This window comes from Heteronotia binoei, chromosome 15 (assembly GCF_032191835.1).
Source record: "Heteronotia binoei isolate CCM8104 ecotype False Entrance Well chromosome 15, APGP_CSIRO_Hbin_v1, whole genome shotgun sequence".
In the NCBI taxonomy this organism is placed as follows: domain Eukaryota; kingdom Metazoa; phylum Chordata; class Lepidosauria; order Squamata; family Gekkonidae; genus Heteronotia; species Heteronotia binoei.
This window is the reverse complement of record NC_083237.1, coordinates 14,008,146-14,028,397: the sequence shown is the minus strand read 5'-3', so window position 1 is coordinate 14,028,397 and position 20,252 is coordinate 14,008,146. Positions and strand designations below refer to the sequence as shown.

Sequence of the window (20,252 nt, the reverse complement as noted above, 5' to 3'; positions counted from 1 at the left end):
CTATGAGATGGCAGTCAAGACCACAAAGAAAACATTCTTTGCGGCTAAGATTGCATCTGCAAATTCGCGCCCGGCTCAATTATTTAGAATAATTCGGAATCTTACAACATTGCCACGGGGCAATTCAAAAGCTAAGGAATTGGAGATAGGCTGTGAGGCTTTTGCGAAATTCTTTGCAGATAAGGTCCAATCGCTCCGCCACGACTGCCCTGCCAATTTAGATGCAGTAAGTGAACTCGAGGCCCAATGCGTGTCTTCTGATTCAACTCTGGATTGCTTCGACCCGCTCAGCTTGGAGGAAGTCGACAGAATTCTTGGCACTGCACGATCCACAACTTGCAATCTGGACCCATGTCCCTCCTGGCTAATTAAAGCCTGCCAGGAGGAACTAAGATGTCCTATACGGGACATCATAAATCGTTCCCTTTCAGAGGGTGTTTTTCCAACACCCCTGAAAGAAGCAGTGGTCCGCCCTGTCTTGAAAAAAGTTACATCAGACCCGGCTGAATTGGCACACTATCGACCGGTCTCAAATTTGCCCTTCTTGGGCAAAATTATCGAGAGGGCTGTGGCGTTGCAGTTACAGGAGTTTTTGGAGGACGCTTCCGTCCTAGACCCATGCCAGTCCGGCTTTCGCCCGGGCCATGGGACAGAAACAGTCTTGGTCGCCTTCATGGATGACCTCCGGCGACAACTGGACCGAGGCGGCTCGGCAGTACTGCTGCTGTTAGACCTATCGGCTGCGTTCGATATGGTCGATCATCAGCTGCTGTCTCGCCGCCTCGCCGACGCAGGAATTCGGGGGCTAGCCTTACAGTGGCTCTCCTCCTTCCTTGAAGGTCGGGGACAAAGGGTGGCAATTGGGGGGGAGCTCTCTCAGAGACACCCACTTCATTGTGGGGTGCGTCAGGGGGCAGTTCTCTCCCCGATGTTGTTCAACATCTTTATGCGCCCCCTTGCCCAGATTGCACGGAGGTATGGGCTTGGTTGTCATCAGTACGCTGATGATACCCAGCTCTATCTATTGATGGATGACTGGACTGGTGATGTCCCTATAAACCTGGACCGGGCGTTGCAAGCCGTGGCTGACTGGCTCGGGCTGAGTGGGCTGAAGTTGAACCCGGCGAAGACTGAGGTCCTTTGTGTGGGCTGCGGCGGACCAGGAGGGGAGGTCACCCTACCGGCTTTTGACGGTGCGCCACTGATACCAATGTGCAGGGTCAAGAGCCTGGGAGTGCTACTGGAATCCTCTTTATCAATGGAGGCCCAGATAGCTGCCACTGCTAGAGCCGCCTTCTTTCACCTTAAGAGGGCGAGGCAGTTGGCTCCCTTCTTGGAACGCAGCGACCTAGCAACTGTGATCCACGCAACGGTCACCTCGAGATTAGACTACTGCAATGCCCTCTACATGGGGCTGCCCTTATACCGAACACGGAAACTCCAGGTAGTGCAGAACGCGGCGGCCAGGCTGCTGATGGGACTACCTTGGTGGGAACACGTGCGGCCTGGGCTGCGGGATCTGCACTGGCTGCCGGTTGTGTACCGTGTTCGCTATAAGGTGCTGGTTATCACCTTTAAAGCCCTACATGGACGAGGACCTGCCTACCTTAGGGACCGCCTCTCCCCATATGTTCCCCAGAGAGCACTGAGATCTAGCTCTCAAAACCTTTTAAAAATCCCTGGGCCAAAAGAGGCTAGATTAAGACAACTAGAGAGCAAGCCTTTTCAGCAATGCCCCCCCCCCCCCCCCGATGGTGGAATCAACTTCCAGAGATGGTGCGAGCCCTGCGGGACCTGAATCAGTTCCACAGGGCTTGCAAAACCTCTCTGTTTCAACTTGCTTTTGAGACAGAACCTGGCTAAACGTATCTGTACCCATCCAGCCATCTTGTCCATGATTGTGATCTGTAGCACTTTATAGCACCTGTTTTATCTATTTAATTAATTAATTATGTAACTGTATTTTAACTGAATTGTAATTTAAAATTGTTCATTTATATTGTATTTCATGTATATCATGGTCTTCCATGTCTGTGAGCCGCCCTGAGCCCGCCTTTGGCGGGGGAGGGCGGGATATAAAAATAAATTTATCTTATCTTATCTTATATGGTGCTAGCTGCCTGATCTGCCAAAGATAACAAAAGGCAGACCTGGCAACCATCGTGATCTGGGCCTCCATGGAAAGAGAGGCATCCAAGGTCACTCCCAAGCTCTTCATCTCTTGGGCTGGCACCAATGTGGCACTTTCCAAAGCTGAGAGCTGGATGCCCATACCACCCTCCCCTGACTCAGGTACAGGACTTCCGTATTAGCTGGATTCAGCTTCAGCCGGCTCTGTTGTAAACACCCAGCCTTATGAAATATGGTAGAAATGCTGCCATGTAAATTTACTTCAGTTTTTGCTCTCGTTCCATATAAATTGTATAAAATGCTATGGAACTATTCTGAGACCTGGTCTCTAAATGTAAGAGAGTGGCTAGAGTCTGACATGGGTATGCTTCCTCTTTGGTCAAATGACTTCCTCTTTGATCAATGCAATGGGCTTTTTAAAAAACATTTAATATTTATGTAGGGTTTGTCACTGTCACTGTAATCTGAGAGAATGGCAACATGAACTCCAAAGTATTGGGGCACTGGGTTCATCACAACTGCAAAAAGAGCATCAAAATCCAGACAAAGTGAAGCACTTTTGTGTCATATGGATTTTAGCCAGGCCCTAATTTGAATAAAGTTTTCATTTTTTATTCTTGTGAATGTTGACATGCTCGAATCCAAAATAATATGTACTATAAAATCTCAGGAACATTCACAAAAAGCGTACCCAGAGCCACAGTGGTGTACGGTTAAAGCATTACATGAAAGAGACCAGAGTTCAAACCATGAACTGCCCTGAAACAACTCAATTTTAGGCCAATTCTCTCAGCCTTTTTCATATACAGCCATTCTAAGTGGTATTAACCAGCAGAACTAACAGTCCTATATTGAAGGCATCTAATTAGCCCAATTATCTTGACTTTATAAGCAGGGTAACCCCATCTAGATCCACTCAAGTGAACCAGTTAAAGAAACACAAAACACAGATAGAACTACCAATAACTTTCCATGGGCCCTTCACCCAAAGCAAGAAGAAGATATTGGATTTATATCCCACCCTCCACTTCGAATTCCAGAATCTCAGAGGGGCTCACAATCTCCTTTATCTTCCTCTCCCACAACAAACACTCTGTGAGGTGGGTGGGGCTGAGAGGGCTCTCACAGCAGCTGCCCTTTCAAGGACAACTCCTGTGATAGCTATGGCTAACCCAAGGCCATTCCAGGAGGTGCAAGTGGAGGAGTGGGAAATCAAACCCAGTTCTCCCAGATAAGAGTCCGCACACTTAATCACTACACCAAACTGACTCTCATTTTGCAGTCACAGTAAAGACATAAGACATAGCAATAAATTATACATGTATTTTATTATTGGGAACTAAAAGTTACTGAGAACCAAATTCCATTAAATATCATTGGGATGAACATAATTATTGAATTCTTACTTATTTCTCCTTATTATGCCTTCTTTACTGTTTAATTTAGGCCTCAAGAGAATTATATAGCACTTTGAAGAAAAAATGCACCCCAGTAACCCAGCTCCAGAGGCCAAGATGCAGAAGATTTCTACAGCTGCTATATATTTCCCTTTGGTACTTAAATATGTTGGGACAAAACACACCCATACACTGCAAAACACCAGCATGCTGAAAGTGATAAACTTGGCTTCATTAAAAGAGTCAGGCAGCTTCCGAGCAAAGAAAGCGACAAAGAAGCTGGAAAGAGAGAGAAATCCCATGTAGCCCAGAACATAGCAGAGCATGTGGGTGGATCCTTCATTGCATTCCACTATGATTTCTTCAGCCAGAGAATTCATGTCAACATCTGGGAATGGAGGATCTTTCCAGAGGCAAACCATGCAAATACACAGCTGGATAAGTGAACAAGTAGAAACAGTAGAGAAAGCAAAGCTTTTCCCCATCCATTTCTTCACTTTTGATCCCGGTTTAGAGGCCATGAAAGCCAAGACCACGATGATGGTTTTTGTCAGCACAGAAGAAATGGCCACTGTGAAGATGATGCCAAAAGCAGTCTGGCGTAGAAGACAGATGAAAAAGTGAGGCTGGCCAATGAACAACAATGAGCAAAGGAAGGAGAGCAGGAGGGAGACAAGCAGAGCATAGGAGAGTTCTCTGTTGTTGGCTTTGACGATGGGAGTCTTCCGATGCCTCACGAAGATTCCAAACACCGCAGCTGCGGTCAGAAAAAGACACAGAGCCAAAAAAGCCAAGCTGATGCCCAGAGGTTCATCATAAGACAGGAAATGGAGACACTTTGGAACGCATTCATTTTGGGCTTTATTTGGATACTTATCCTCTGGGCATTTGGTGCAGTCATCCATATCTTTAAAAGGAGGGAGAGTGCAATTTCACTCTAAGACATACATTGAGGTTGGCTGTGTGATGTTTCTTTTAATGATCTACCATTTATACATCCAAGCCATTATGTTCGTTTTGAGACAGTGCAGGGATACTTCTGCACTGAAGAATGAAACTCTGGCTTGGGTTCAGACTAGCATTTGCATTGATGTAAGCAGGGCTTCTTTGTAGCAGGAACTCCTTTGCATATTAGGTCACACACCCCTGATGTAGCCAGTCCTCCTGAAGCTTACAGTAGGCCCTGTACTAAGAGCTTTGTATGCTCTTGGAGGATTGGCTACATGGGGGGGGGGGGGGTCGCCTAATATGCAAAGGAGTTCCTGCTACAACAAATGCCCTGGGTGTAAGTATCTCTGGCCATTGACTCTGACTTTCTTGCCTTTCTTCTTCCATAACTGCCAGAATTCTTCCCCCCATTCTTTTACTGGGAGACCAGGCAATAAAAGGTGGGAGGAATTGTATTCTGCAAGCAGAAATCCTTGTGCCCACAGAAATGGTAGACTATATCCAATTTCTAGCCAATCGATGATGTATGTATCTCAAGGTATCCTACCTTCTCGGTCTGAGATCTTCCCTTCTGGACATGGAGCACAATCATAGCAACAAAATGGTTCTCCTTCCTTTCTTTTTCTTCTGTAACCTGGAGGGCAGTTCTCATTACACACTGCACGGGGTGTGATCTGTCAATCAGAAGGCAGATGGCACCCTTAAATTTTGTGGTTGCAAATTTATGTGAATTGCAGTCAAAGATTTGATAAGGATGCAGCAGAGGATGTATTGAAGCTGCTGTTACTTGTGATGAATTGTCAGAAGGGAAGGTGCCACAATTTAGCAAACACTTTCTACAGAGTCAAAATCTGCTCCCCTCGCCTCTTTCAACAACTTCTGTAAAATGCTATGAATGGGGCTGATAAATCACCCACTCGTTTTGAATAGACATAATTGGTTCTCCAGAATTCAGGTTTATAAGATCTGTATCAGAGCAGTCTTGTGGAGTATTCTTGGCATGGCACCAAATGGGGATGCTTAAATCAGGAGAATCGAGTAAGGGCATGCATTCAAGTCTATCTGAGCTGTTCAGCCCAACAGCAGTTCTGGGAGAGCTTGCTCAACCCCACCTATCTCACAGGCAGTGTTCCCTCTAAGCTGAGTTAGTGTGACCTAGCTCACAGATTTTTAGCCTCCAGCTCACCCAATTTTGTCTTAGCTCAGGAAGGATGACCCCAGAGCACACTAATTTATGCAGTAGCTCCCAACTTTAATGCCAGTAACTCACAACTGTAATGCCAGTAGTTCACAAAGTAGAATTTTTGCTGACAAGACTCTGCAGTTTAGAGGAAACATTCCTCACAGGGTGTCTGTTGTGGTGAGGGGAAGGGAAAGGAGATCGTAAGCCACTCTGAGACTCCCTTGGGTAGTGAAGGGCAGGATCTAAATCTGATCTCTTCTCTTCTCTAATCACCACAATTCAACAGCAGCCATCACATCAAAGTCAGTGTGGTGTTGAGGTGAAAGTTTCTAACTAGGATCTAGGAGACCTAGGTACAAATCTCTATTCTGCCATGGACGTTTGCCAGGTGACTTTGAACCACATTTCCAGCCTAACCTATCTCACAGAATAGATTAGAATGATGTAAGCTGGTGGATAACAGCTGGGTGGGTAGGAAGGACAGAAGGAAGCAAGGAAAGGATATGGCGGCTACCAGGAGGACCGAAAGAGGAAATGATGGGAAGCAGAAGATAGGGAGGAAAGTGAGGTGTCCCTTGCAAGTCCTTGTAATTTCCCTATTGTGTATCTGGGCCTGGCCTGGTGCCAGTACAACAGAGACCTTTCCTGGGAACAAGTATGCCAAGGGAAAGTGAAACTGGGAAAGCTGAAGGAGGAGCAAATAATGTAACATTGGCTGGTAGGTATAGAGAATGGATCAGGAAAAGGGGAGAGGCTTTAGGGGCTTTTTGCAATGTGAAAGAGAAAATAGTGGGAGAGTGGAAAATGAGCTTCTCCCCTAAAGTCTTTCAAGGTTCCTCTCTTGTACTTAACAGAAAGGATTAATGGATAAAGCCTGTAGACCGCTACAGCTAGTAGGAGAAACAATAGTAATTTGTTTTCTCGAGAGCTCCTGCTATTTTTTTTTTAAAGTACTACATCAAGCTTCCATTAAAATATGAAAAAGATATATATTTTATGCAAATTTAGCCAATAATATCCTGCTTAAGTAAATACTTGCCTTAAATTTTAATTTCATCTCTTACTGAAGCACAGACAGTAAAATGTCCTACCTTTTATATGAGACTATACAACATGCTATACTCTCTGCTATGTCCAAATATCTCAACGGGGTCTTAAACTGGAGGGACTTGGAATTCAACCATTTCCTCTTTTTATGCAAGGTCTATTTATATACCACTGCTGTGATATTCTACTGCTTTGAACAATATTATCTTAAGAAGTCCAATGTCAAAATGTTTATGATTTGGCACAGAATTTAATCAGAAGCCAAATGATTAACGAAATCAACATTTGGACATTGAGGAGTTTTATAACCTTCTGTTGTGTCCTAGGCTCAAATGGGAGAACTGTTACTTTTGGAGGGAACTGTTACTTTTGGAGGGAAGCTGAACAAGCCAAAGCTTGTACTCCACACCAGGGTTCCAGAGAAGGCCTAAGCGTGCCCAATCAGGGAAAGGATTGAAACATAAGTAGCCAATCAACATCTAGGCTCATACTGTACCCTGATAGGCCCTTAGGCCCCTGTAAATAGCCAATCCATGTACATAGTTAAGAACCAATCAGAAGGGGGCAAGAATTGTATAAAGGAGCGGGAGGTTTGAATAGAGCTCAGTCTGTGTTGGTGTTCCTGAAGTAAAGCTTGCTGAAATCACTCTCCGACTCTGGTCTCTTACTGCGCCAACCCCAGTACGTTACACTGGCGACGAGGATGGGATGCCAGTAAGAACCAGCAACAGAACCTGGAAAACGGAAAGGTGGATAAATCCAAGCCATCTGGGTCCGCACCTCCGCTCTGTGCACACCCCAGCTCGCAGGCCGCCCAGACACGCTGCCAAGAATGGAGGCTCCAGCCAACCTCCTACAGCCCTTTAGCATCAATCACCCCGAGCTGTGGGACTCGTGGGTCAAAGGCTTCCAGTCATACCTGACCTTCCGGAAGATTACAGAGACTACCATGCAGAGAGCTCTGCTTATCAGTACGTGTGGCACGGAGACCGTGGACTTAGCCAGGGCTCTTCTCCAACCCAGGAAGCTCTCAGAGACGCCGGTGGACGACATCATCAGCGCTCTGGAGAAGTATTTCCAGCCCCAGCCAACCAAGCTCACCCGGCACTGGGACTTCCAACAAAGGACACAGAAGGCAGGCGAAACCACAATGGCGTTCTTGAAAAGCCTGCGCCGGGTGGCAAGCCGATGCAGTTTCGCAGACCTCAACGAAGCCCTTCTCGACCAGTTTGTATGGGGCTTGAGGGACGAAAAACTAGTACAGAAACTCCTGTCCCTCTCCGAGTGCGACCTAACAAAGGCAATCGATGTGGCCACCAGCTGGGAGAAGGGCAGATCAGCAGAGCCACGGCTGACAAGACAGGCTGCGGCACACCAGATCAACCCCGAACCATCTACAGAGGACTCAGACGAGGACAAAGCTCTACAAACCGGCTATCGTTCAGCAGGAAGGAAGACCACCCACGTCCCACAGGGCATGAGACACAAGACACTACCTGCATGTGCAAGTTGCGGGGGCCAGCATGAGCGGAAGACCTGCCGATTCCAGAATGCCACCTGTCGACTCTGCAACAAGGAAGGCCACATCGCCTGCGCCTGCAGATCCAAATCCCGAGCACGCATCCCGCAAAGATCTGCGCACTCCGAAGGCCAGCCAGACTTCGAGACCGATGCTCTCCACGCCCACCCATACCTGGTACAGTACCTACCCTCGCCAGTCAGGCCCTCCAAAATCCGGGTCAATGTAGGGATCGAGGGGGGTGCCCTGCCAAATGGAGGTGGACTCTGGGTCAGCATCATCTATTATAGCGGCAGAGACATTTTTTAAAATTCCCACCAGGCTGAGGCCTCGTCTCAGGGACCCGGGGTTTACCTTAGTGGACTTCCAGAAGAATAAGGTGCCTATCTTGGGAGTGGGCCCGGTCCCAGTCCAATACAAGGGGTTCAAGGGCCAGCTACAAGTGCTAGTGGTCAAGAACCACCTTACAAACCCTTTGGGTCTCGACTGGTTCAAGAGATCAGGGGGGTCAATAAGACTGTCGGAGTGGACTTTAACAAGGTTTGCGAAGAGTTCCCGGCCGTTTTCGATGGCACCTTGGGCTGCTACACGGGTCCCCCGGTTACACTACACCTCGACCCCACAGTGCGGCCTATTAGGCTTAAAGCACGGCGAGTTCCATTCGCGCTCAAGCCTAAAATTGAGGAGGAACTGGATAAACTGATTGCACAGGGAATACTAGAGCCTGTCACCCACGCAACCTGGGAAACTACCATCGTGACTCCAGTCAAGCCCAGTGGGGAGGTGCGGATTTGTGCAGACTATAAGTGCACCCTCAACAAGGCTCTTCGGGCCCACGCATACCCTGTGCCCATCGTCAGCCACGTTTTAGCCACCCTAGCCGGCGCAAAATTTTTTGGCAAGTTGGACTTGGCCCAAGCTTACCAACAGCTGCCGGTGGATGAGGCCACGGCCAACGCCCAAACAATTGTGACCCACCGGGGGGCCTTTAGAGTAAAGCGGTTGCAATTTGGCGTGAGTGTGGCTCCGGGGTTGTTCCAGGAACTCATGGACTCTTTTTTAAAAGGACTTCCCGGAGTCACTCCATTCTTCGATGATGTGCTGATCGCGGCAGCCTCGCCTGAAGAATTCGCCGCCCACCTTAGAGGAGTCCTACAACGTTTTGAAACAGCCGGCCTCAAGGTCAAACGGGAGAAGTGCCTCCTGGGCGTGGATCGGGTGGAATTCCTGGGGTTCTCCATCGATGCCCAGGGGGTCCACCCCTCCGACACCAAGCTGTGTGCCATCAGAGATGCTCCAGCGCCCACCAACAAGCAAGAACTCCAGGCCTTCCTCGGCCTCCTAAACTTTTATCATGCTTTTCTCCCCCACAAGGCAGCGGTGGCCGAACCCCTGCACCGACTTCCAGACAAGAACCGACCCTGGGCATGGGGCCGCCAGCACGCTAAAGCCTTCCAGGATATCAAGGGCCTCCTGATGTCCAACTCCGTCCTTGCCCATTTTGACGAGACCCTGCCCTTGGTCCTTGCATGTGACGCATCCCCTTATGGCATGGGGGCAGTTCTGGGCCACCGACTCCCTGATGGGACCGAAGTCCCTATCGCGTACTACTCGCAGACCCTCTCGTCGGAGGAGCGGAACTACGCCCAAATCGACAAAGAAGGGTTGGCAGTTGTGGCCAGTGTCAAAAAATTTCATGATTACATCTACAGCCGGCCCTTTACCCTCTATATGGACCACAAACACCTCTTGGGCCTCTTTGCATCAGACTGGCAGACCCCTCAGGTGTTGTCCCCACGGGTCCTCCGTTGGTCCATTTTTCTAGCCGGCTACACTTACACCCTAGTGCATCGCCTGGGCAAGGCAATGGGCCATGCTGACGCCCTGAGCCGCTTGCCCTTGCCTGACGTGGATTCCGATCCAGCCCCGGCTCATCAGATCCTACTGATGGACATGCTTCCGGACAGGCCATTGCTCGCCCGCGACGTTGCTGCCCGCTCCGCTCGTGATCCAGTCCTCTCCCCTGTCTTGGACTGGGTGGGGAGGGGGTGGCCCAAGGGCTCGACTGGGCCGGAATTTACTCTGTTTGCAGCCCGGAAAGACGAACTATCCACCCACAAAGGCTGCCTACTATGGGGCAACAGAGTCGTCATCCCCAAACCCTTGCAAAACCAAGTGCTTAGAGCCCTGCACGAGGCACACCCGGGCATAGTCCACATGAAGGGTCTCGCACGGAGCTATGTCTGGTGGCCCGGCCTCGATGCAGAAATTGAGGCTTGGGTTAAAAGGTGCCCGACATGCCAGGTGTCAGGGCCTGACCCCCCACGTGGCCCAGTGCAACCATGGGAATCCACCAAAACCCCCTGGTCAAGACTGCATATGGACTTTGCTGGCCCCTTCCATGGGCGGACTCTACTCATACTAGTGGATTCATACTCCAAGTGGTTGGAGGTGGTCCAGGTGCCCTCGCCATCATCGCAGGCGACCATCACGGCTCTGAGGGCCATCATTGCAACCCACGGGTTGCCGGAGACCATCGTCACCGACAACGGCACAGCATTCATGTCCGCAGTGTTCCAGGACTTCTTAGCCAGGAACCTCATCAGGCACATTCGCTCTGCCCCGTTTCATCCAGCCACCAATGGCCAGGCAGAGCGGATGGTGCGCACGGCAAAGGAGGCCTTGAACCGTCTGGGCCCCTCAGACTGGCCCAAAGACTTGGCGTGTTTCCTAATGGACTACCGGACCACACCCACCGCCTCCACAGGTCGCAGTCCAGCCGAACTCCTCATGGGCCGCCGCATCACCACCCTGCTGGACAAGCTGCACCCTGACCAAGCCCCAGACAGGCGACCGGCGCCGGAACACCTTAAAGCCCCCAGAGGGTTCTACCCAGGTGAGACAGTGTGGGCACGGAACTATGCCACCACTGGCCCCGCCTGGCTCCCTGGAAAGGTGGACCACATCACCGGACCAGTCTCCTATGCAGTGACCTTGGAGGGTGGACATCTCTGAGGCAACACATCGACCAACTCCATGGTCGCCTGCCTGCCGGGGAGCCAAGGTCAGAGGCTCCAGATCCGGACAACGTAAGTCCCCATGAGCCTGACACAGAACAGGGTTCCGTGGAGCCCGCTTCGGCCCAGCAGGAGGAGACCCCCGACCGCGCAGCTGAACCCAGGTCTCCCGGGGCCGCCGTCCCAGATGTCTCCAGCTCTGCAGCCGCGGAACCACCAACCGAGTCGGAACGCCCAGTCCCCTCGGAGCTCCGACGCTCGACACGAGACCGCCGCCCTCCGGCATATCTCCAGGACTATGTCACTGGATAGCTGGAACTATGGGGGGAGGGGTGTTGTGTCCTAGGCTCAAATGGGAGAACTGTTACTTTTGGAGGGAACTGTTACTTTTGGAGGGAAGCTGAACAAGCCAAAGCTTGTACTCCACACCAGGGTTCCAGAGAAGGCCTAAGCGTGCCCAATCAGGGAAAGGATTGAAACATAAGTAGCCAATCAACATCTAGGCTCATACTGTACCCTGATAGGCCCTTAGGCCCCTGTAAATAGCCAATCCATGTACATAGTTAAGGACCAATCAGAAGGGGGCAAGAATTGTATAAAGGAGTGGGAGGTTTGAATAGAGCTCAGTCTGTGTTGGTGTTCCTGAAGTAAAGCTTGCTGAAATCACTCTCCGACTCTGGTCTCTTACTGCGCCAACCCCAGTACGTTACACCTTCAAAACAAGGTATGAAGCTTCTCAAAACATGATGTTCTGACATCTCTAAGACACTGCTGAAAGATACCCTATTGTCTTTGCATTCTGGAAACACAAATTGGATCATACCTGCTCAAACGTGCTGTGCCATGTAATTACTGGGTCATTAATAGAGAACTGTCTTCCCGGTACTGCTTGGGGATCCATTCTCCCAATTTTCACTCTTAAGAAGGATTTATTTGGGAAGGTAACCCAGTTAATAATATCAAAGCCACCTGCTAATTCACCGTCCTCATCAAAACAAAATTTTTCACCGGCACTGTTGTTAAAGGAGAGCCTCCTCAAAAAATGGTGAAGCTAGGAAGGAAGAGACTACAACAGATGATCTCAAAGCCATAGAGAAGGTTGAAGAAGAGAGAAAATCAGGTTCATGGTTGGAGTTGGGTTTTCTAAACTATGGGTTATCTAGTCATAACACTGGTTGCATTGGGAAATCAATCTAGTAGAAACTAACAGTGATTTTCATTAAAATATATATTTCATAATGTAATTCTCAGGCATTCCAGGTTAGCTGGAATGAGATGATCAGGAACTGTACACCTGATCCAAGGGAGGTCCTCTCCCATATTTTAAGCTAATATTGCGCTGTGTTAGTTAAATGCACAGGGAAGAATGTACCAGTTTAGTTCTCTTGTTTCCCCTCTGATACTCAAGTAGAGTTGTCAACCGTCCTGAAGGAAAATGCCCTTATGCTTTAATAGAGGCTTATGGATGGCAACTAAAGCTTTTCATGACATGGAAGTAAGTAACATCCTATGAAGCCTCTGTTACATTCTTTCTCCAGGAATCTTGGAAAACTTCCCCTTCAGGGGCACTGGGAGTGGATCATTATGGAATGTGCAGGGAAAGGAGGGTTCAACTCTGCTTCCACCCTTCTTTGCTACAGTGGGGAATGTCTGCTGGGCACTCCATTATTCCCTATGGGCACTCCATTATTCCCTATGGAGATTGATTCTCATAGGATATAATGGAGAATTGAGAATCTGGGGTTCCTGCGGGGGGGCTTTTTTTTAAGGTAGAGGCACCAACTTTTCAACATACTATCTGACTTGTTGGTGTTGTTCAGTCACACAGTGGAGTCCGACTCTTTGTGACCCCATGGACAAAGTCACGCCAGGCCCTCCTGTCTTCCACCATCCTCCAAAGTCTGCTAAAATTCGTATTAGTTACATTAGTAACATTGTCCAGCCATCTCATCTTTGATTTCCCTTAGGACTGACTGATTTAACTGACATATTTAACATCTATATGCACCCCCTTGCCCAGATTGTCAGGAGGTATGGACTGGGTTGTCACCAATACGCAGATGACACCCAGCTCTATCTATTGATGGGCGGCCAGTCTGACTGTACCCCGGAAAATCTGGACCTGGCTCTTCAAGCCATAGCATCTTGGCTCAGGCTGAGTTGGCTGAAGCTGAATCCGACAAAGACGGAGGTTCTCTATCTGAGCCGGGGTGGTCCAAGGGGAGGTGTCCATCTGCCGGCTCTTCACGGGGTGCCATTGATACTGGCCCCTAAGGTCAAGAGCTTGGGCATGCTCCTTGAGTCCTCCCTTACAATGGAGGCCCAGGTAGCAGCCACTATTAAATCCGCCTTTTTTCATCTTCAGCGGGTGCGGCAGTTGGCTCCTTTCCTGGAGCACAGTGACTTAGCAATGGTGATCCATGCTACGGTCACCTCAAGAATAGATCACTGTAATGCTCTCTACATGGGGCAATCCTTGATGCTGACTCAGAAACTACAGCTAGTGCAGAACGCTGTGGCACGGCTGTTAATGGGGCTTCCCTGATGGGAGCACATTCAGCCAGTGCTAAAAGAGTTGCACTGGCTACCTATTGTGTTCCGAGTCCATTTCAAGGTGTTGGCATTGACCTTTAAAGCCCTTTATGATCAGGAACCTGTCTATCTGTGGGACCGCCTTTCCCCGTATATTCCCCAGAGAGCACTGCATTCAGGGACAAAAAATCTGTTGTCCATCCCTGGACCAAAGGAGGCCAGGTTGCATTTGACACGAGCCAGGGCCTTCTCAGTGGCAGCACCAGAATTATGGAATGCTCTCCCAGAGGCTATAAGGGCCCTGTGGGACCTTCCTACGTTCTGAAGGGCCTGTAAGACGAAATTGTTTTGACAGGCCTTTGATGCTTAAACTGAGAGAGAGCTGCCACCTGACATCAGTAGAGTACTTGGTGATCACCGTCTGAAAAGCAGAACCACCAATATAGTAATGATACAGCACCATGAAATCGTTTAAAAAAATTTTAATTGTATTAATGTTTTATAGATTTTATTGACTTATTGTTCTTAATTTGTGTACATGAATGTTGTAAGCCGCCCTAAGTCCGCTTGCGGAGAGGGCGGGATAGATAATAATAAATAATAAATAAATCTTCTTGCTGTCCAAGGGACTCTCAAGATTTTTCTCCAGCACCACAGCTTGAAAGCATCTATTCTTCTGCGCTCGGCCTTCCTTATGGTCCAACTTATGGCCATACAATACTACTGGGAATACCGTAGCTTTGACTATACAGACTTTTGTTGGCAGGATACCTTTCTTCAAAACACACACACCCTCCAATTTCAAAAAGATTGGACCAGGGAGTCCAATTCTAAGAGCCCCAAAGGAGGTGCCCCTATCCTTCATTATTTACAGATGGAGGAAAGGCATTTTAAAAAGTGTGTGGCTCCTTTAAATGTGATGGCCCGAACTCTCTTCAGAGTCCAGTTGTTCTTATCACACTCTTATTCCTGGTTCCACCCCCAAAGTCCACAGATATCTCTTGAGTCAGACTTGGCAAGCCTATTTTTCTCCCAACAAATGAAGATTTGGAATGATTTCTTTTTTAAAAATTGGGGACATGTACAGTAGATCTGATACATGCAATTATATGACCTCATACTTCTGTACAGATGGAAATCCCACTTCATGCCACAAAGATGCCTGGTGGAGAAAGCTGAGCTACAAGAGCATTCACTGGAGTGAGCCTCTTTGGCAGAAAGATAAGGTAAATGCTCTGATTGGATAATGGTTTACTCCATGAGTGCAGTAGAGCAGTTTTTTTTTTCTCCCCCAATTTAGGGGTCCCATTCCAAAAGTGTTACATGAAATTTGTGAAACTGGCTTTTGCAGTTTTATTGATTCTTTCATGATATATCTATTTTATGTGGGTTGCTGTACCATATACATTTGGAATAGTAGGTCATTATACCAAAATGTTAGAAACTGTGGGACTACATAAAGACAAATGAAAAACTGTGAAGAGATAAAATTGTAAATAAAACATTCAGTTATTAGGATACAACACACTTGTGAGTCACTGACATAGTGGCAGGAAGAACACTATGGTCTGCCACCTTAGATTTCCTTTATGAAATATTACCTGAAATGGCTGTGCCTTTGGAAAATCCAGCTTGCCTCCACCTCCCATAATCCCATACTTCGTTCTGGATGAAGACATGGCATGTAAAGCAAGTGCCACGGCATAGACAGCATTGTAGACACTGTAACTTTGACTGGTCATGCTCATTTCAAAGAACGGTCCAGGAAGGCTCTCCAGCTTCTCCTCCCCAGTGCAGTTATTCATGGTCTCATCACCTACATCAGGATCTGGAAATGTACAGTCAAAGGCATGCTGCCAAAAAGTCCTGATGAAACCATCTTCCTTAGTATGAGGATCTAAGTTCTGAAGGAACTTTTGGAATCCTTGAACTTCAGTGAGATGAACTGCAAATGATAAGGCACCATGGAACACTTGTATGCCTTGATCTCTATGATATATCTGTGATAAGAAATCAAAGTCGGCTGTCATCACCCATACTTTGTGTATAGGAGTCATAGAATCTGGATCAAACATATTCAGCGCCAACTGCAAAGCACTCAAGCTTTGCGAGTCTGCACTTAAGATACAGATGTTGACATTGATCTCGGTTAAGAAAATTGTCATATTCTGAAATAAGTCTAACATGTCATATATCTCCAGGGCGCTTCTGTAAGTTGGTATTCTTTCCATGAAGGCTATACAGATGCCATTCTGGGAAAACTTGTGTGTCAAAGTCTGCACAAACTTTTCTCCTCTATCGTCATTCATTGCAATGATGCCCACCCAGTTCCACTGGAAATGCAGAAGAAGCTGGACAATCCCAGTATACTGATGCTCTTCACTGGGCACTGCTCTATACAAAGGAGAGAGTTGGATTACCTCACTCATGGCAAGAGGAAATAAGCAATATGTGACCTAAGCAAAAGAAGAAATGTTGTGTTATATAATTGAGCTTGAATATTCATACCTTTTGAGTAAATTCCAGCTTCCGATCCACTGTGAAATTCAAGATGACTAGCATGGCTTTTCTACGTGACATGGATGAAACCCATCTTAGTTGGCAGGATTCCCCTCTGCCTCCTTTGCTCAGATAAGTTGACTGTCTATGTTTGGAATTCTGCCCAGACCAGTTTTATTAACCTGACTCTTTCAGAAGCCCCTTATCCGTGGCTTGTTAAATTAATTCTAATCTTAGCTACTTAAAAGGTAAAGGTAGTCCCCTGTGCAGGCACCAGTCATTTGCGACTCTGGGGTGACGTTGCTTTCACAACGTTTTCACGGCAGACTTTTAAAGGGGTGGTTTCCCCAGTCATCTACACTTTCCCCCCAGCAAGCCGACCTTGGAAGGATGGAAGGCTGGTCAACCTTGAGCTGGCTACCTGAACCAGCTTCCGCTGGGATCGAACTCAGGTCATGAGCAGAAGGCTCTGACTGCAGTACTGCAGCTTCACCACTCTGCGCCATGGGGCTCTTAGCTACTTCAATAGCCCAAAATGTCTGGTTTGAGATCCTTTGCTCTTCTCTTCTGTCTGTTATTTTATTAACAGTTAAAAAAAAGTGAACATACACATTTTTTTTGTCCAGATCTCCTTCCTCCACCCTTTTCTTGGCAGCAGATTTGTATGTCTTCTCAGAATGTTTGTATGTTATAAGAACATAAGAGAAACCACATTGGATCAAGCCAATGGCCCATCCAGTCCAACACTCTGTGTCACACAGTGGCATATACACACACACACACACATACACACTGTGGCTAATAGCCACTGATGGACCTCTGCTCCATATTTTTATCCAATCCCTTCTTGAAGCTGGCTATGCTTGTAGCCGCCACCACCTCCTGTGGCAGTGAATTCCACATGTTAATCACCCTTTGGGTGAAGAAGTACTTCCTTTTATCCGTTCTAACCTGACTGCTCAGCAATTTCATTGAATGCCCACAAGTTCTTGTATTGAGAGAAAGGGAGAAAAGTACTTCTCTCTCTACCCTCTGCATCTCATGCATAATCCTGTAAATCTCTATCATGTCACCCTAACGTTTCTGCAACCTAAAAAGCCCCAAGCGTTTTAACCTTTCTTCATAGGGAAAGTGTTCCAACCCTTTAATCATTCTAGTTGCCCTTTTCTGGACTTTTTCCAATGCTATAATATCCTTTTTGAGGTGCGGTGACCAGAATTGTACACAGAATTCCAAATGAGACCGCACCATCAATTTATACAGGGGCATTATGATACTGGCTGATTTGTTTTCAATTCCCTTCCTAATAATTCCCAGCATGGCATTGGCCTTTTTTATTGCAATCGCACACTGTCTTGACATTTTCAGTGAGTTATCTACCATGACCACAAGATCTCTCTCTTCATCAGTCTCTGCCAGTTCACACCCCATCAACTTGTATTTGTAGCTAGGATTCTTGGCCACAATGTGCATTACTTAGCACTTGACCACATTAAACCTCATCTGCCACGTTGACTCCCACTCACCCAGCCTCAACAGATCCCTTTGGAATGCCTCACAATCCTTTCTGGTTCTCACCACCCTGAACAATTTAGTGTCATCTGCAAACTTAGGCACTTCACTGCTTACTCCCAACTCTGGAACCCTTTTTAAAGATGGGGGTGACATTTGCTACCTTCCAATCCTCAGGAATGGAGGCAAATTTTAATGAAAGATTACATATTTTTGTCAACTTTGAGTTCTTTCAGAACTCTTGGATGTATGCCATCCGGACCTGATGACTTATTCGTCAATCAGTTGTAGGACCTCCTCTCTTGTCACCTCAATCTGACTCAGGTCTTTCAACACCCCTTCCAAAATTAGTGGTTCTGGAGCGGGCAAACACTTCCACAGTGAAGACGGAGGCAAAAAATGCATTCAGCTTCTCAGCCATTTCCCTATCCTCCTTTAGTAATCCTTTTACCCCTTGGTTATCCAAGGGCCCCACTGCCTCCCTGACTGGTTTCCTGCTTCTAATATATTTGAAGAAATTTTTATTGTTAGTCTTTATGTTTTTTTCCAATATGCTCCTCATACTCCCTTTTTGCCTGCCTGATCACAGTCTTGAATTTCATTTGCCACAGCCTGTGTTCCCTTTTATTAATCTCACTTGGACTAGCTTTCCACCGCTTAAAGGAGTCCTTCTTACCTTTTACAGCTTCCATTACTTTGTTTGCTAACCATGCAGGCCTTTTCTTATACCTGTTTTTGCCTTTTTTAACTTGTGGTATATATTTTATCTGGTATATATTTTATCGTATATTTTATGTCTTCTCAGAATGTTCTCAGAATCAATGTCTTGGAACTTCTCCCAGCATTTCAAAATAAACAACAGAAGGATTTCACACCAGAGTTTTCAGACCTTCATGTTTCCATGCTTAGATTTCAAATCTACAGACCTGCAGTCTTTTCCTTTCTGTCCTCACACAATTCTCCTTATTACAGCCCCCATCCCACATGGGTGTTGTACATACAAGGACCTTGAACCCAGTAAATAATGTTTATGGGTGGTCAAAATGGACTATCGTTTCCATTTCCACCATGGTATAAACAGCTTGGATCCAACCCACTCATCCTCCAGTATAACCTAATATATGCTCAAGGGATGCAGAGTGACATCAACATAAATTCTTTAAAAAAAAACACACTCTTTCACTGCCTTTTATCTATCAAAAATGAAAATGGCAGTTGTGTGTCAATTTGTTTGTACACCAAGAATCAAGATCTGAGCTAGTGCCTTCTTCTTCCTTTCCTGCTGTTAGCAGCCTGTCCTACAGTTGTGTCAAGAGAAGCATATGTTTCTATAATAACTGAGTGCCACTAGTCATTTCATTTCTTTCACTTAAGAATGTTTAGAGAATCCACTTCCGGGTTATGTTGCCTTGAGATCAGTGGGGGTCCATGGAGCTTGTCTCTAGCAGCCCCCCCCCCCCCCACTGAATCAGGCAGTTGGAGAAGTGCCACAGACGTGGCATCTCCTGGGAGACCCTGAAGGGGTTTCCTTTCGGGATGGAGCTTTGCAAGAAGTCAGGGGCATAGCGGCAGCTGTTCCTGTCCTTCTTGTATGCCCCGAAGCTCTGCCGCCATGATCGCCATCACGGCAATAAGAGGTGAACCCCCAACCACTTGCTCTTTTTTTCTCTTAACAAGCTTCTGATGCATCACTTTCCTACCTCAAGCATGGCAATTCTACTCGGCAAGTAAGTTTGCTTTCAATACCACTGGCTAATGGGTCATTTTCCATAACAACAAACAGGACAGTTCAAAGGATGGTAAAGAGGTGAACTCCCCCCCCCCACTTTCCCATGAATGAGGCTTCGAAAAGACAAAGAACAACTTTGAGCATTGGCAACAATTTGAATTAGACTGAATGTAGATACTCAAATCGACGCGGATTACAATTGAATATGTGTTATTGAGACTATTATCAGGCTATAATATGGTCTGAACAAAAATGAGATATATTTTAGAGAGATTTGTCTTTGCCACCTGAGTGCAACTGAAATGGCAACAATCAAAACACACAGCTGGAGGAGATTTGGAGAGACAGACTAACTGGGTCTCTGAGTTACTTTTCAACTTTGATTAATAGACTGAGTTATTTGGTAGAGAAAAATGGCATTACCAAGTGAAATGTTTTATAAAAAAAGATATAATGGATACTATAACTTCTCTAAAGCAAGACCTTGGTTCATTAACAGAGTTGATAAAAAAGCAAATGAGAGCTTTTATGTTGAAAGCTAGCGAAATCCCAAATCTACATGAGCAGAGTGTTAAAGAGATCTCAGTGACATCTGTGGAATTGGAAATGGAGAGTGATCCACTGGATACGAACAGAAGAAAACCAAAATGGAACCTTGTTGCGCAGTTAAAAAGAAGGACCGGAAATCGAGACTGATTGAAATTTTTTCGAGAGGAACAAGTGGCATGGAATCCTTACT

At 46.9% G+C, this 20,252-nt stretch overlaps 1 protein-coding gene across 1 annotated transcript in view; it reads right to left on the bottom strand.

Moving 5' to 3' along the window:
* Window positions 1-3,532: 3,532 nt before the first annotated feature.
* The window catches only part of LOC132583090 (vomeronasal type-2 receptor 26-like), a 28,187-nt gene continuing 11,467 nt past the window's right edge, over window positions 3,533-20,252 (bottom strand). Inside the window, exons 8-10 of the mRNA XM_060254755.1 lie at window positions 15,375-16,229; window positions 5,023-5,149; window positions 3,533-4,434 (exon numbers count right to left, since the gene is read on the bottom strand). Coding sequence (XP_060110738.1) covers window positions 3,533-4,434; window positions 5,023-5,149; window positions 15,375-16,229 — 1,884 coding nt within the window. The remainder of the gene's footprint in view (window positions 4,435-5,022; window positions 5,150-15,374; window positions 16,230-20,252) is intronic.